Below are 14131 nucleotides of genomic sequence, written 5' to 3'. Positions count from 1 at the left end.
CGAAAAATCGAAATGTTGAAAATTTAAAAAATCTGAAAATTGCATAATTGAGAAATCCAAAAATTGGAAAATTGAAAACTTTAAAAGTTGGAAAAGCAAACAATTAAAGATGGAAACTTATAAAAATTGAATAAACGAAAAATTATAAAATCGAAAAAAACTATGAAAATATAAAGGAAATGAAAAAGCGAAAAATTGTGATACAAAATCGAGAAAATGAAAATTAAAAAATCGGGAAAATGAACAATAAAAATCAAGAAATTGAAAAATTGAGGAAACGAAAAATTGAAAAATTGTGAAATTTAAAAACCGAAAAAGTGGAAAATCGAAAAATCGAAATGTTGAAAATTAAAAAAATCTCAAAATTGCATAATTGAGAAATCCAAAATTTGGAAAATTGAAAAATTTAAGAATTGAAAAACCAGAGAATTGAAAAATTGAATAAACCAATAATTATAAAATCAAAAAAAACATTTTAAAGGAAATGAAAAAGCGAAAAACTGTGATATAAATTCGAGAAAATCCAAATCAAGAACTTGAAAAATTGAGGGGATGAAGAAACGAAAAATTGCGATATAAAATCTACACGAGGAAAATTAAAAAATCGGGAAAATGATAAATTGTAATATATAAAAATTGAAAAAACGAAAAAGTATCAAATGAAAACTTTGAAAAAACTAAAAATTGGAAGTAAAGAACTTGAAAAATTGAAGAAAAGAATAATTGAAAAATCGAAAGATTAAAAATTGAGAAATGTAAAAACCAGAAAAGTGGAAAATCGAAAAAAACGAAATATTGTGGAACAAAAATATTGAAATTTATAGAATCAAAAAGTCGCATGATCAAAAAATTTAAAAAACGCAAAATTGAAAAATTTAAAATTTGGAAAAGCGGGGAACTGAAAAATAACAGATTGAAAATTTGAAAAAATAAAGGAAATGAAAAAGTGAAAAATTGTGATATAAAATCGACAAAATAAAAATTATAAAAACGAGACGATGAAAATTAAAAAATCGGAAAAAAATTGTAATATCGAAAAATTGAAAAATGAAAGAAAATGAAAAAAGGAAAAATTAATATCAAAAAATTGTAAAATCGAAGAAAAAGGAAAATCGAAAAATTCTGACAAAAAATTAGTCGAAGCTCAGTAAATAAATTCAGATTTTTTGAAAAATTACAAGATTTTATTTTGCGAATTTTATTTTATAATGGAAATCCTAAGTTTAAAATAAAAATATGTATTTAATATTAAAGTAAATGTAAAGTTTGTTTCAAGTGAATTTTTCCATTACAAAATTTTGTGATAACGCTATCAACATGTTTGCAAGGACATTTATATCAATTTGAATAGATGTCTAGACTAATACTAATGATAATAATAATAGTACTGCATTTCCAAATTTTCGGGAAAATGGAGTGAGTCGTTCTTAACTTAATTAATGCAATAAATTGCCTCATTCATTAATTTTTTTGAGTCATAGGTCCAGTAATATTAAAACTATTAGCTCAAAAAGAAGAAACAAACACAATTTTAGAGCATGAAGCTCAAAATTAGAAAAAGTCCTCTTTTTTTTAAGTTTTAAATAGTTGGATTTTTTAAAATTTGCGGAATATTGTCGTGATTGGTACAAGTATTAAATTGTAACATTTGAAAAGTTTTCAGAATTCATTACTGCATAAATATTAATTCGTTTTTTTGACATTTATTCTATTTGTTACTTGACAGTGATATTTCTAATGAATACCAATCTTGGAAACAAAAATTACCCCAGTTCTATTACGAAATCTAATTAAGCTATTAGAGCACTCAGTTTGGACAAGTAACCGTTTTAATTAATTTTAGAACCAATTTTCACTTTCTTAACACACGTTCTTTCATGTATTAATTTTTAAACAATAAAATTTTACGTTGTTAATCAACAAAGCACTTGGCTTCTACCAAAAAAAAACTAGTTTTTTCACATTTCTGGACTTAAATATAAAACAAAAATAAAAAAAGCTAAAACTAAAAATTTCGACTTACCGGTGAACACAGAAGCAGTTTCAGCCTTTCGTGCGCATCCTGTCCTTTCTTGGGCCTGATCAGCAGGTAGATTTTGGCGACCCCCGGACACGACCTGAGCAGCTTCTCCAGGAGCACTTTGCCCATGAACCCGGTGCCGCCGGTGATGAAGACGGTCTTTCCGCTATAAAACTCACTCACTCCGCTGTGCGAAGAAGCCGCGTCCTGTATGGCAGCCATCTCCTCCGCGAGCGTCCTCTCAGACACCATGTATAACAAATACCCCGAATCGTCGAAAAAGGCTCAAAAAACGTCCATCAACAATATATCCTCTGGTAAAACTTCAACATTTAATCACTGGAAAGTCGAGGGTCCCTCGCAAAATTTGTGCTTGTTGCTTGGAAGCTGCGGAGCAATTGGAAGTTCACTTTTGGAGGATGGCGCTCTTCAGTTCTTCATTTCTTTCTTCTTTGCGGTGATCCTGCAACGACACCGACATGAGCACTGGACTCGCACGGTTGTACCATTAGAAACGGCGGGTTAGTGGGCTAAGGAAGTAGGTCGAGTGAATCAGAAGATCTTCTAGAAGGTCAATGTCTTCCGTTAGAGCCGCAGCGAGCGTCCCACAGGGAAAACGCCGCCGAAAATTTGCGCCTTTTTGCGGATTGTGGGAATTGGAAAGTGCGACAATGGAAATTATAACAGTACTAGACGGTACTGTTAGCGCAAGGACGCAGTTACGCAGGTTATTTTCATTTTTAATTAGCAATTGTAGTCCTGGTGGGACCTCAGGTGGTTGAGTTAACGCGAATATTTTTAATGGGATTTATTGATAATTCATTTACGAAGTAGAATTCTTACTGGTTCGAGAAAATTCATCAGCAAGAAGCTAATAATTAATCTGATAGTACACATGGAAATTTCAATGAGGGAAATAGGCGGCAAAAAACTACGTAATGAAGGTTATTGTCGTTGTTTAGTACTGATTTACACTCTAATTCTTATCTTAGGTTTTTTCTTGGTATCTGTTAAGGTTTCAATGTACGCTTTATCTTTCACTGCACTTTGAAAGTTTAAGTGCAAAACGTGTGACGGAAATGTTGGTAGATACGTAATACAAATGATAAACTCAAAAACAGTTACGAACTATAAGTCAAAAATTATACAATTAGATTTTGCGATGTTTATTTTGCGATAACCACTATAAAGTTAAAACGGCGTAAATAACACCCTCGCAGCCCCTGCGCCGTGGGGGCGCAAATTCCAAGGGGACGCCCGGGCTGATCTAGATTTTCTCACTTTCCTTAACTTAAAGATTTGGCAAAACTGGTGGAAAAATCCACCAGCCATCAGCCATCTGCAGCTGCCATTTCTTCTTCTGGAATTAAGGTGGGAAATAATTGCAATAATTGCACCATTAATTTTTATTAAAATAAATAATTTGAATGATTATTATTACTGTTATTATTGTCATTGTAGTTATTATAGTTAATTACGTAATAAGCTTTGTAATTTCCGAAGATTAAAATTTGAATTGAATGCCACATTTTTTTTACTAGTGTTATAGTCTATTTGTTAAAACAATTTTATTGTCACTAAAATTCCAATGGAATCCAATAAACAGTTAATAATACATAATCTCGATTGTAATCTTACTCAATCTATTCGCATTAACACCGAGCGAACAATAAAACCCATCAAAACCAGCCAAGGCTTTTTGAAGATTTGTCTTTGATAGAATTTTCGTCTTGTCAGATTACCGTGAACTTAAAATTTGAGTTTAAAATGCAACGATCAGACATATTTTCAAAAATTCGTGTCTGTTTTTGATCGTAGTTTTTATTGCTCTCTCGGTGTAAGATATAAGGAGGGAAACGCTCCCTCGGTATCTCATTAAATAGCATACATTAAAGTCATTTTAGACTATACAGAATGTTCCGATTTCGAGACACAGCACAAAATTTAGTTTTTTTTTTATAGAACACCTATTTTACATATATTCTAATTAACTCCTCCAAGGCTTTCTACACCACTTTTTCCCAATGCGACGTTGCCACGCAATGACGTTGTTTTTAAGGTCTGTGTTACAGTATTTTATGAGGGTTGGAATATTCACGATTTTTCTTTTATTTTTTTAACATATGTGTATTCAGTTTTTGATAGCGCTTTAATTTTTTTTTATCCACGTCTTGTTTCTGAGAGTTTTGAGCAATATAGAGATTTCATTTATATTTACGTTATTAAATAAAAATTGAGCCGGACTGATAAACTACAAATTTAGGACTGCTCAGTTTAAATACGTCATCAAATTGATGGTAGGAATAACCAAACAAATTTTGGTTAGCATTCTCCCACCTGACGATTTTTCTAAAATACAAATAAAACAATCAGTCCGATAGTTTCGGAGATTATCTATCTAAAGAAACCGGCACAGACATGAGGCGACAGACGGAAAAGGAGGACCTATTTTTTCATACTCTAAAAAAGTAAGAAAATTAATGTCCTATTTTATTGAAAATATTTTATTCTAACCAGTGTTCAATTTATTTTGATTTAAGTTGCATTAAAAGAGGTCGTAATTTGCATTCTATTTCCGAAATTTAACAAGAAGATTAAACAAAAGTGCGGTCTTTGTTATGGCATCAATTAAATATAATTTTAATTAGTGTTTATAAAAAAAATTAAAGTTTACAATTTTTGAACATCGAATTTCAGTTTTTTTCTCTATTTTTTGTTCTTTTTCTTTCAAAACGTCAGCATTTCCTTAAAAAAGTAAAAAACCTCAACTTTAAATATAAAAAATACAGTTGGGTCCTCCGAGAAGGTTTCACATTAAAAAACAAGACATTTGGGCCTCCCAAGCGGTTTTACATTTAAAAAAAGACAGTTGGGACCGTCGAGACGGTTTTACATTTCTAAAAAAGACAATTGGGGCCCCGGAGAAGGTTTCACATTCTTAAACAAAATACATTTGGGGCCCGCGAGAAGGTTTTACTTTTTTAAAAAAGACAGTTGGGAACCCCGAGAAGATTTAATATTCTTAAAAAAGACACTTGGGGCCCTCGAGAAGGTTTCACAATTTAAAAAAAAAACCTTGGCGCCCCTGAGAAGGTTTTACATTAAAAAAAAAAAAAAGACAAAGAGGACCCAGGAGAAGGTTTCACATTTTTAAACAAATACATTTGGGGCCCCCGAGAAGGTTTCACATTAAAAACCAAGACATTTGGGCCTCCCAAGAGGTTTTACATTTAAAAAAGACAGATGGGACCGCCGAGACCGTTTTACATTTCTAAGAAAGACAATTGGGACCCCGGAGGATTCACATTCTTAAAAAAATTGATTTGGGGCCCCCGAGAAGGTTTTACAATTTTAAAGTAGACACTTGGGAGCCATGAGAAGATTTAATATTCTTAAAAAAGACACTTGGGGCCCTCGAGAAGGTTTCACAATTTAAAGAAAAAGCCTTGGCGCCCCTGAGAAGGTTTCACATTTTTAAAAAAGGCAGTTGGAAGCTATGAGAAGATTTAATATTCTTAAAAAAGACACTTGGGGCCCTCGAGAAGGTTTCACAATTTAAAAAAAAAACTTTGGCGCCTCCGAGGTTTTACATTAAAAAAAAAAGACAAATGGGACCCAGGAGAAGGTTTCACATTTTTAAACAAATACATTTGGGGCCCCCGAGAAGGTTTTACATTTTTAAAAAAGACAAATGGGACCCAGGAGAAGGTTTCACATTTAAAAAAAAATCCATTTGGGGCCCCCGAGAAGGTTTTGCATTTTTAAAACAGGCAGTTGGGAGCCATGAGAAGATTTAATATTCTTAAAAAAGACACATAGGGCCCTCGAGAAGGTCTCACAATTTAAAAAAAAAACTTGGCGCCCCTGAGAAGGTTTCACATTTTTAAAAAAGGCAGTTGGAAGCTATGAGAAGATTTAATATTCTTAAAAAAGACAGTTGGGGCCCTCGAGAAGGTTTCACAATTTAAAAAAAAAACTGGCGCCTCCGAGATTTTACATTAAAAAAAAAAAGACAAATGGGACCCAGGAGAAGGTTTCACATTTTTAAACAAATACATTTGGGGCCCCCGAGAAGGTTTTACATTTTTAAAAAAGACAAATGGGACCCAGGAGAAGGATTCACATTTAAAAAAAAATCCATTTGGGAACCCTGAGGTTTTACATTTTTAAAAAAGACAGTTGGGAACCCCGAGAAGATTTAATATTCTTAAAAAAGACACTTGGGGCCCGCGAGAAGGTCTCACAATTTAAAAAAAAAAACTTTGGCGCCTCCGAGGTTTTACATTAAAAAAAAAGACAAATGGGACCCAGAAGAATGTTTCACATTTTTAAACAAAAACATTTGGGGCCCCCCGAGAAGGTTTTACATTTTTAAAAAAGACAAATGGGACCCAGGAGAAGGTTTCACATTTAAAAAAAATACATTTGGGGACCTTGAGGTTTTACATTTTTAAAAAAGACAGTTGGGAGCCCCGAGAAGATTTAATATTCTTAAAAAAGACACTTGGGTCCCCCGAGAAAGTTTCGCCTTTTTTAAAAAAGGACAGTTGGGACCCCCGAGAACGTTTTACATTCTTAACAAAAGACACTTGGCGCCCTCGAGAAAGTTTTACATTTTTAAAAGACACTTGGGGCCCCGAAAAGGTTTCGGTTTCTTTAAAAAAAGACAGTTTGAACCCCCGAGAAGGTTTCACATTCTTAAAAAAATACATTTGGGGCGCCTGAGGTTTTACATTTTTAAAAAGACAGTTGGGGCTTCCGAGAAGAGTTTCGTTTTCTTTAAAAAAGGACAGTTGGGACCCCCGAGAAGGTTTCACATTCTTAAAAAAGATATTTGCCGCCCCCGAGAAGGTATTACATTTTAAAAAAAAACACTTGGGACCCCCGAGAACACTTCATATTAAAAAAAAGACATTCGGGATACCCGAGAAGGTTTCACAATTCAAAAAAAAAAACGTTGACGCCCCCGAGGTTTTACATTTTTAAAAAAGACAAATGGGACCCCCGAGAAGGTTTCACATCAAAAAAAAACATTTGCCGCCCCCGGGGTTTTACATTTTTAAAAAAGACACTTGGGACTCCCGAGAAGACTTCATAGTAAAAAAAGGACATTCGGGACTCCCGAGAAGGTTTCACAATTCAAAACAAACCTTTGGCGCCCCCGAGGAGGTTTTACATTTTTAAAAAAGATAGTTGCGATCCCAAGAAGGTTTTAGAATTAAAAAAAAGACACTTGGACCCCGGAGAAGGTTTCACATTAAAAAAAAATACATTTGGGGCCTTCGAGAAGGTTTTACATTTTTAAAAAAGACAGTTGGGACCCCCGAGAAGGTTTTACATTTAAAAAGAGACAGTTGGGACCCAAGGGAAGGTTTCACATTCTTAAAAAAAAACCATTTTGGGCCCCTGAGGTTTTACATTTTTAAAAAAGGCAATTGGGACCTCCGAGAATGTTTCACAATAAAAAAAGACATTTGCGGCTCGCGAGGTTTTACAATTTTACAAAAGACAATTGGAATCCCGAGAAGATTCACCTTAAAAAAGAGACATTTGCAGCTCCCGAGGTTTTACATTTTTAAAAAAGACAGTTGGGATCCTGAGATTTCACCTTTAAAAAAAGACATTTGCGGCTCCCGAGAAGGTTTTACATTTTAAAAAACAATAGTTGGGACCCCCGAGGTTTCACATTCCAAAAAAAAAAACATTTGGCGCCCTTGAGGTTTTACTTTTTTAAAGACAGTTGGGACCTTCGAGAAGGTTTTACATTAAAAAAAAGACAGTTGGGACCCCCAGAAAGGTTTCATATTAAAGAAAGACATTTGGGGCTCCTGAGGTTTCACATTAAAAAAAAAACCTTTGGCGCCCCCGAAGTTTTACAATTAAAAAAAAACCCGAGAAGGTTTGAAAATACATTTGAGCTTTATAATTTCAAAAAAGACAGTTGGGACCGCCGAGAAGGTTTCAAATTAAAAAAAAAGACATTTGGGAGTCCCGAGAAGGTTTTACATTTTTAAAAGACAGCTGGGACCCCCGAGATGGTTTCACATTCTTAAAAAAATACATTTAGGGCCCCCGAGAAGGTTTTATGTTTTTAAAGAACAGAGTTGGGACCCCCGAGAAGGTTTTGCATTTTTAAATAAAGTGGGGCAAATTCTCACCTTTTCGATTAAGTGGAGTAATTTCATCAATAAAAAATTTGTTATGTCCTCATAAATACAGATAATACACAATGCCAAAGAAAAAGGAAAAAAAAAGGAATGGCCAAGCTTGGAGCCGAACGCTCCACGTCCAGCCCGCATTCCTGACTCGTAACCACTAGACCACGATCGGGATGCCTTACGCTAATGGTAAACTGTTACTACACTATGCATATGTTTTTGAGAAAATTTGGACAGCGAAAAAACTGAAAGCGGATTCGTACACCACACTTATAGAAGTATATTGTTGTATAACAGTTAAATCCAATAAACATAGAATTTTTTGAAATGACGCCATCAAATTGTTGGTGGGGATGATCAGAAAAATTTTGGTTAGCAGTTAACCATCTACATGATATTTCAAATATACATACAAAATTATAACATGAAAATATCGATATCTGAAAATTGTTCAAATTTAACACCTAAATCCCAAGAACAAATCCAGCTTTTGTAAATTTTGTGAATTTTCAATTCTGTTTTGAATATTTTAATACAGTTGGAAATTGCTACAAAAATGAAAATTAAACATTTTAAAGACCAAATCTTTCTAAAGAAATGTACGATATCATGCTACAGAAAATTGATGAAATAACAATACTGTTGCGGAGCGAGCGAGACGTTGTCTATAGAAATCAAGATTCATGAACATTTTTAGATTTTTACAACGAAGTAAACCTCGATCAACATATAAGTATAAACACTTCGAGTAAAAATACAAACCTAATTGGTTATTAATACACAAAGTGTATACGTTTTTACACTATTAACAATCAATTTCGTTCAATTTAAAAACAGCAGACGGTTATCAAATGTTGCTAAAAGTGTTACAATATTGTTGTGGTACGAGTGAGACGTTTTCCATACAAATCAAAAATTTTTTGAACATTTTGACAGTTTTGACAAAGTTAAGGTTAAATTTAAAAAACAAATGAATATTTTGGCCTTTTAAATATATAGCTTAACATCGACATTCGACATTGTTAAAAAAATAATAAAAAGTCACCGTAATTTTTATGACCTGATAATAGTGACATAAAAACAACAATTAAACTAAAGTGGTACTTAAGAATACGCACTTCAGATGTACTACAAGAACTCTAATTGAACATCACTATCTTGTCAAAATTACAGAAAAATTAGATACACCACTCCTGAGAAAATCGATAATCATAAAAATTTTAAGATAGATAGCGTTAATCAACGGAATCTATTGATACTTGAAGACACTTGTTCTAACCAATGGGAGCTTCAAATTCGTTGTTCAAGTGCTTTCACTCCTACAAATGGTACACTTTTGACTTATCACGACCTAGTTTCTGCTATTTTTAAACTGAAAATATTAATAGTGACCTTAAATATACTACTAATTTCAAATTCTCTTGCTAAAGAGCATTAATAGCTCTGGAAGATAAAGCCCCTCACTGAAATAACTGAAAATTACACTATCAAAACCCTCAGTGTTTAGTTAAACAAAATATGAAACACCTAAAAATAGGAAACAAAAACAAACACACGAAAAAGTGAGTTCGTGGAAAGCTAGTAAACAAATCTTCGCACTTTCTCAGCTAAAATTTTACGAATATCAAATTCATCCAAAAAATATCAAAATTAACACACTGAAAAAACTGACCCAAAAATTACCTTTAACATCCAAACACAACTGTATTTCTCACAAAAACCCGTCAAATTCCCTAGTCTACTCAATCATCTTTTTTCAGTCTTTTCCTTTTGGTGCCAGCACGCGCCACTCCAAACGCCGTTATGCATCTACATACCTTCCTCAGTCGCGATCAAGGCCGCGAACCTGGCCCACTAAACCGCCGCAGCACGACCAAACGGAGACACCGGGCCGGCTTGCTTACCGGAACTGGAACCCATTGAAGTTCAACGGTATATGGAGGTGCGTGTTATATGCGGCCCGATTCCTCACAAGATCCTGCCCCCACCCGCCGTTCTCTAGACTTAATAACAGTACATAATCGAAACTGTTTGCGATTAGACTGTTTATAGATAAACATCGAGGACATAATTTCGGCTTTACGACGGCTAGTCGAAATCAACTACTCTCATTCATGAGGGTACTATTATCGGGAGCACTCCAGTTTCGTGTAATTAATGACTTTCTATTGATTTTAATTATGCTACTTGACGTAAGGAGTGGAATATCGTATTCTTACGTAATTTAATGGGTTTTTGTGCAGGTGTTCGAGTGTTTGGGTTAATCTGTTGCAGTTGGAGATTTACTTAGATAAGGAGTTTGGTGTGATAATTTGATAAGATGTTCTATTTTTGGAGGACGGAGGAGCGCAAGGTGTTATCTGTTTTATTCATTTACTTTTTCACTTATAAAAATTTTATTATCATTATTATTATTATCCTCCAAATTCCGAACAGGATTATCATCGAAGATATGCATTTCACATTTTTTACTGATTCATCTCCACAGTTCTCGATTCATTTCCGTTGATTTACAGGTGTTCTGGAATCTGGCAACTGTGTAATAAAATATTTAATGAAAATGCACTATTCAATTAAAAATATATAAACATATTTTTAGAGCGTAATTTATCAAAATAATGTGAAATGTTTAGATACGATCTAAAAAGAACGAATACAGTTATTAATAAATATTTGTCCATTCGGTAGGTTGGCATTAATTTTATTGGTTAAGCTATTTATTTGATGAATACATGCTTTCGTTTATACAAAACTGCTACAGTTATTTAGACAGAACTCCCTCGCCTCTGAAGCACAACCAATGCATTTCATTATACAACCTTCAGTTTTTTATATAATAATAATATAAATAATTTTATATAATATCAGCGAAATTAACTTTAATGGGAAACTAGTTGTCAGGTGTATTAAAAAAGTTGGTAGAAGGTTATTTCGACAGAACATCCCTCACCCCTGAAGTACTTGAATTTTTCGATGAGTGTCATTTATGTGGTCAGTATTTTTGATTGTTTTTTGTCCGTAAATTTAATAAATGGTCAGTATTTTATAGTTTAAAATAAGTTTGTTTTGGATGAAGTCAGTAGCTTATGATCAGTGAAAATGTGGTCAGTAAAATTTATATTTTGTCAGTATTTTAAATAGTAGGTAATGTATTAAACACAAACTAGCAGTATTTTAATTTGTAGCGTCTGTAAATTAATTAAAATTGTTTTTTATAATGTAATGTGGCAGTATATACTTTCGCGGCAGAAACATAACCTATAAAAGAGTGACGTGAAAGTCAACATGATGTCTCAAATACTCTTAATAATGTTAATGCTTACACATCCGACGATGAAGCTGCAAGTTCTGTTCCTACACAGTTATGACAATTATTCCTATATTTTTTGTTATGTTCTTACAAGAATTTATTACGGTTAAGTTTTATTGATACAGAGTTTTTTGTTTATTTGTAAGACAATGATATTTTTCGTTAAATTGCATTTAAAGTATGTTCCTATAAAAATGTATTTACTACCATTTATTTGTTGTTAATTTAATATAATAAATAAAATTATATTTTTAAAACGTTCAATTATTTTTTACTAACAGTATCTAAAGTTTTTACTGATAAAAGGATATAAAATTACTAACCATACATGAATTATTATTTTACTCAAATCAATATTATACTGATAATGATGTATATTATACTGCTCGTAATATACACAAAAACTGACCATTTTTATTAAAAATACTTGCATTTTATTCATATAAATACTGACCAAATAAATAGAACCCTTTTTCGAATCTTCAATTTTTTTTTTTTTTTTTTTGTTTCTTCAGTTAGTCGATTTGGAATATTTCCAGTTGTTAAGTTCAAATTTTCAATTCCATTTTTTTTATTTTCTTTATTTTTTCAGTTGTTCGATTTTTCAATTTTCGATTTTAAATTTTTTATTTTTCCAATTTTAATTTTTTTAATTTTTCGTTTCTTCAATTTTGGATTTTGCAAATTTTCAATTAAAAATGTCTCAAGTTTCAATTTTTAATTTTTCGATTCTTCAATTTTTCGCTTCGGTTTTTTAATTTCCTTATTTTACAATTTCTGAATTTTTCAATGTTCAGATTTTATAATTTTTTGTTCATTTCAAATTTTTCAATTTTTTTTTCTATTTGCAGTTTTTCAATTTTTCATTTTTTGTTTCTTCAAGATTTCGCAAATTTCTAAGTTTCAATTTTTCGATTCTTTAACTTTTCATTTCTTCAAATTTTTGATTTGCAATTTTTCTTTTCGGTTTTATAATTTTTGTTTCAACTTCAAATTTTCCAATTTTTTTCGTTTCTACCATTTCTCCATTTGCAGTTTTTCAATTTGTCATTTTTTTGTTTCTTAAATTTTAGGATATGCAATTCTTCGAGTTTTCATTTTCTAATTTTCCAACTTTTAAATGTTTTCAATTTTTATTTTTTCAATTATTCGATTTTTCAATGTCTCTATTTTATTTTTTGTTTTTTTAATTTTGATTTTTTGAATTTTTGCGTTTCTTCAATGTTTCGATTTGCATTCTATTTTTTGTTTCTTCAATCTTTCGTTTCGGTTTTACCATTTTTTTGTTTTTTCAATTTAAAACTTTTCAAATTTTCGTTTCTTCAATTTTTCCATTTGCAGTTTTTCGATTTTATGATATGCAATTAATTCTTCGAGTTTTCATTTTATAATTTTTATTTTTTTTTCAACTTTTGGATGTTTCAATTTTCAGATTTTCAATTTTTCGATTGGCAATTTTTCTTTCGGTTTTTTTATTTTCTCCATTTTTTTTCAATTTTGTGTCCGATTTTTCAATATTTCGATTTTATTTTTTGTTTTTCCAATTTTGATTTTTTCGTTTCTTCAATTTTTCGATTTGCATTCTTCAATTTTTCATTTTTTGTTGTTTTAATTTTTAGATTTTCGATTTCAAATTTCTCAAGTTTCAATTTTTCGATTCCTTAATTTTTCATTTCTTCAAATTTTCGATTCGCAATTTTCCGTTTGGATTTTTTTTTTGTTTTTTCAATTTCAAATTGTTCAATTTTTTCGTTTCTTCAATGTTTCCATTTATGGTTGTTCAATTTTTCATTTTTTTGTTTCTTCACGTTTACGATATGCAATTCTTCGAATTTTCATTTGTTAATTTTTCATTTTTTCAATTTTTCAACTTTTGGATGTTTCAGTTTTTGCAATTTTTCGACTTGGTTTCTCGAGATTTTAATTTTTAATTTTTCAATATTTCAATTGGCAATTTTTCTTTCGGTTTTTTTATTTTCTCATTTTTTTTTTCAATTACGTATTCGATTTTTCAATATTTTGATTTTATTTTTTGTTTCTCCAATTTTGATTTTTTCGTTTCTTGATTTTTCGATTTGCATTCTTAAATTTTTCCTTTTATTGTTTCTTCAATAAATTTTCGATTTAAAATTTATCAAGTTTCAATTTTTTGATTTTTCAATTTTTCATTTCTTCATATGCTCGATTTGCAGTTTTTCTTTCAGTTTTTTCATTCTATTATCCTTATTTTTTAATTTTCGTTTCTTCAATTTGTCGATTTGCATTTTCCATTTTTTTTTGTTTCTTCAATTTCTAGATTTCGCAAATTTTCAATTTAAAATTTCTCAAATTTCAATTTTTCGATTCTACAATTTTTTGTTGGTTCAATTTCAAATTTTGCATTTTTTTCGTTTCTTCAATTTTCCATTTGCAGTTTTTCAATTTTTCATTCTTTTATTTCTTCAATTTTACGAAATATAATTCTTCGAGTTTTCATTTTAATTTTTTATTTTTTCAATTTTCCAACTTTTGGATGTTTCAGTTTTTAATTTAACAATTTTTCGATTGGTATTTTTCTTTCAATTTCTTCATTTTCTTTATTTTTGCAATTATTTGATTTGCAATGTTTATATTTTATAATTTATTGTTTTACCATGTTTTTTA

At 31.1% G+C, this 14131-nt stretch overlaps 1 protein-coding gene across 9 annotated transcripts in view; it reads right to left on the bottom strand.

Annotated features, from left to right (window-relative positions):
• Positions 1-14131, bottom strand: part of LOC135139104 (putative fatty acyl-CoA reductase CG5065) — a 90870-nt gene that overhangs the window by 34413 nt on the left and 42326 nt on the right. For 8 of the 9 annotated variants that reach the window (XM_064069195.1, XM_064069199.1, XM_064069198.1 and 5 more), the window contains exon 2: positions 2024-2483. In XM_064069195.1, coding sequence (XP_063925265.1) covers positions 2024-2272 — 249 coding nt within the window. In that variant the 5' untranslated portion in view covers positions 2273-2483. Of the gene's footprint in view, positions 1-2023; positions 2484-9995; positions 10097-14131 lie in introns of those variants that run through there. The other variant, XM_064069203.1, reaches the window with a different exon arrangement.

This window comes from Zophobas morio, unplaced genomic scaffold (genome assembly GCF_036711695.1).
Source record: "Zophobas morio isolate AGI-343-1 ecotype UQ-CSIRO unplaced genomic scaffold, CSIRO_AGI_Zmor_V1 ptg000030l, whole genome shotgun sequence".
Taxonomy (NCBI): Eukaryota; Metazoa; Arthropoda; class Insecta; order Coleoptera; family Tenebrionidae; genus Zophobas; species Zophobas morio.
The sequence above is the reverse complement of the archived record's forward strand: the minus strand, read 5'-3'. Positions and strand labels throughout refer to the sequence as shown.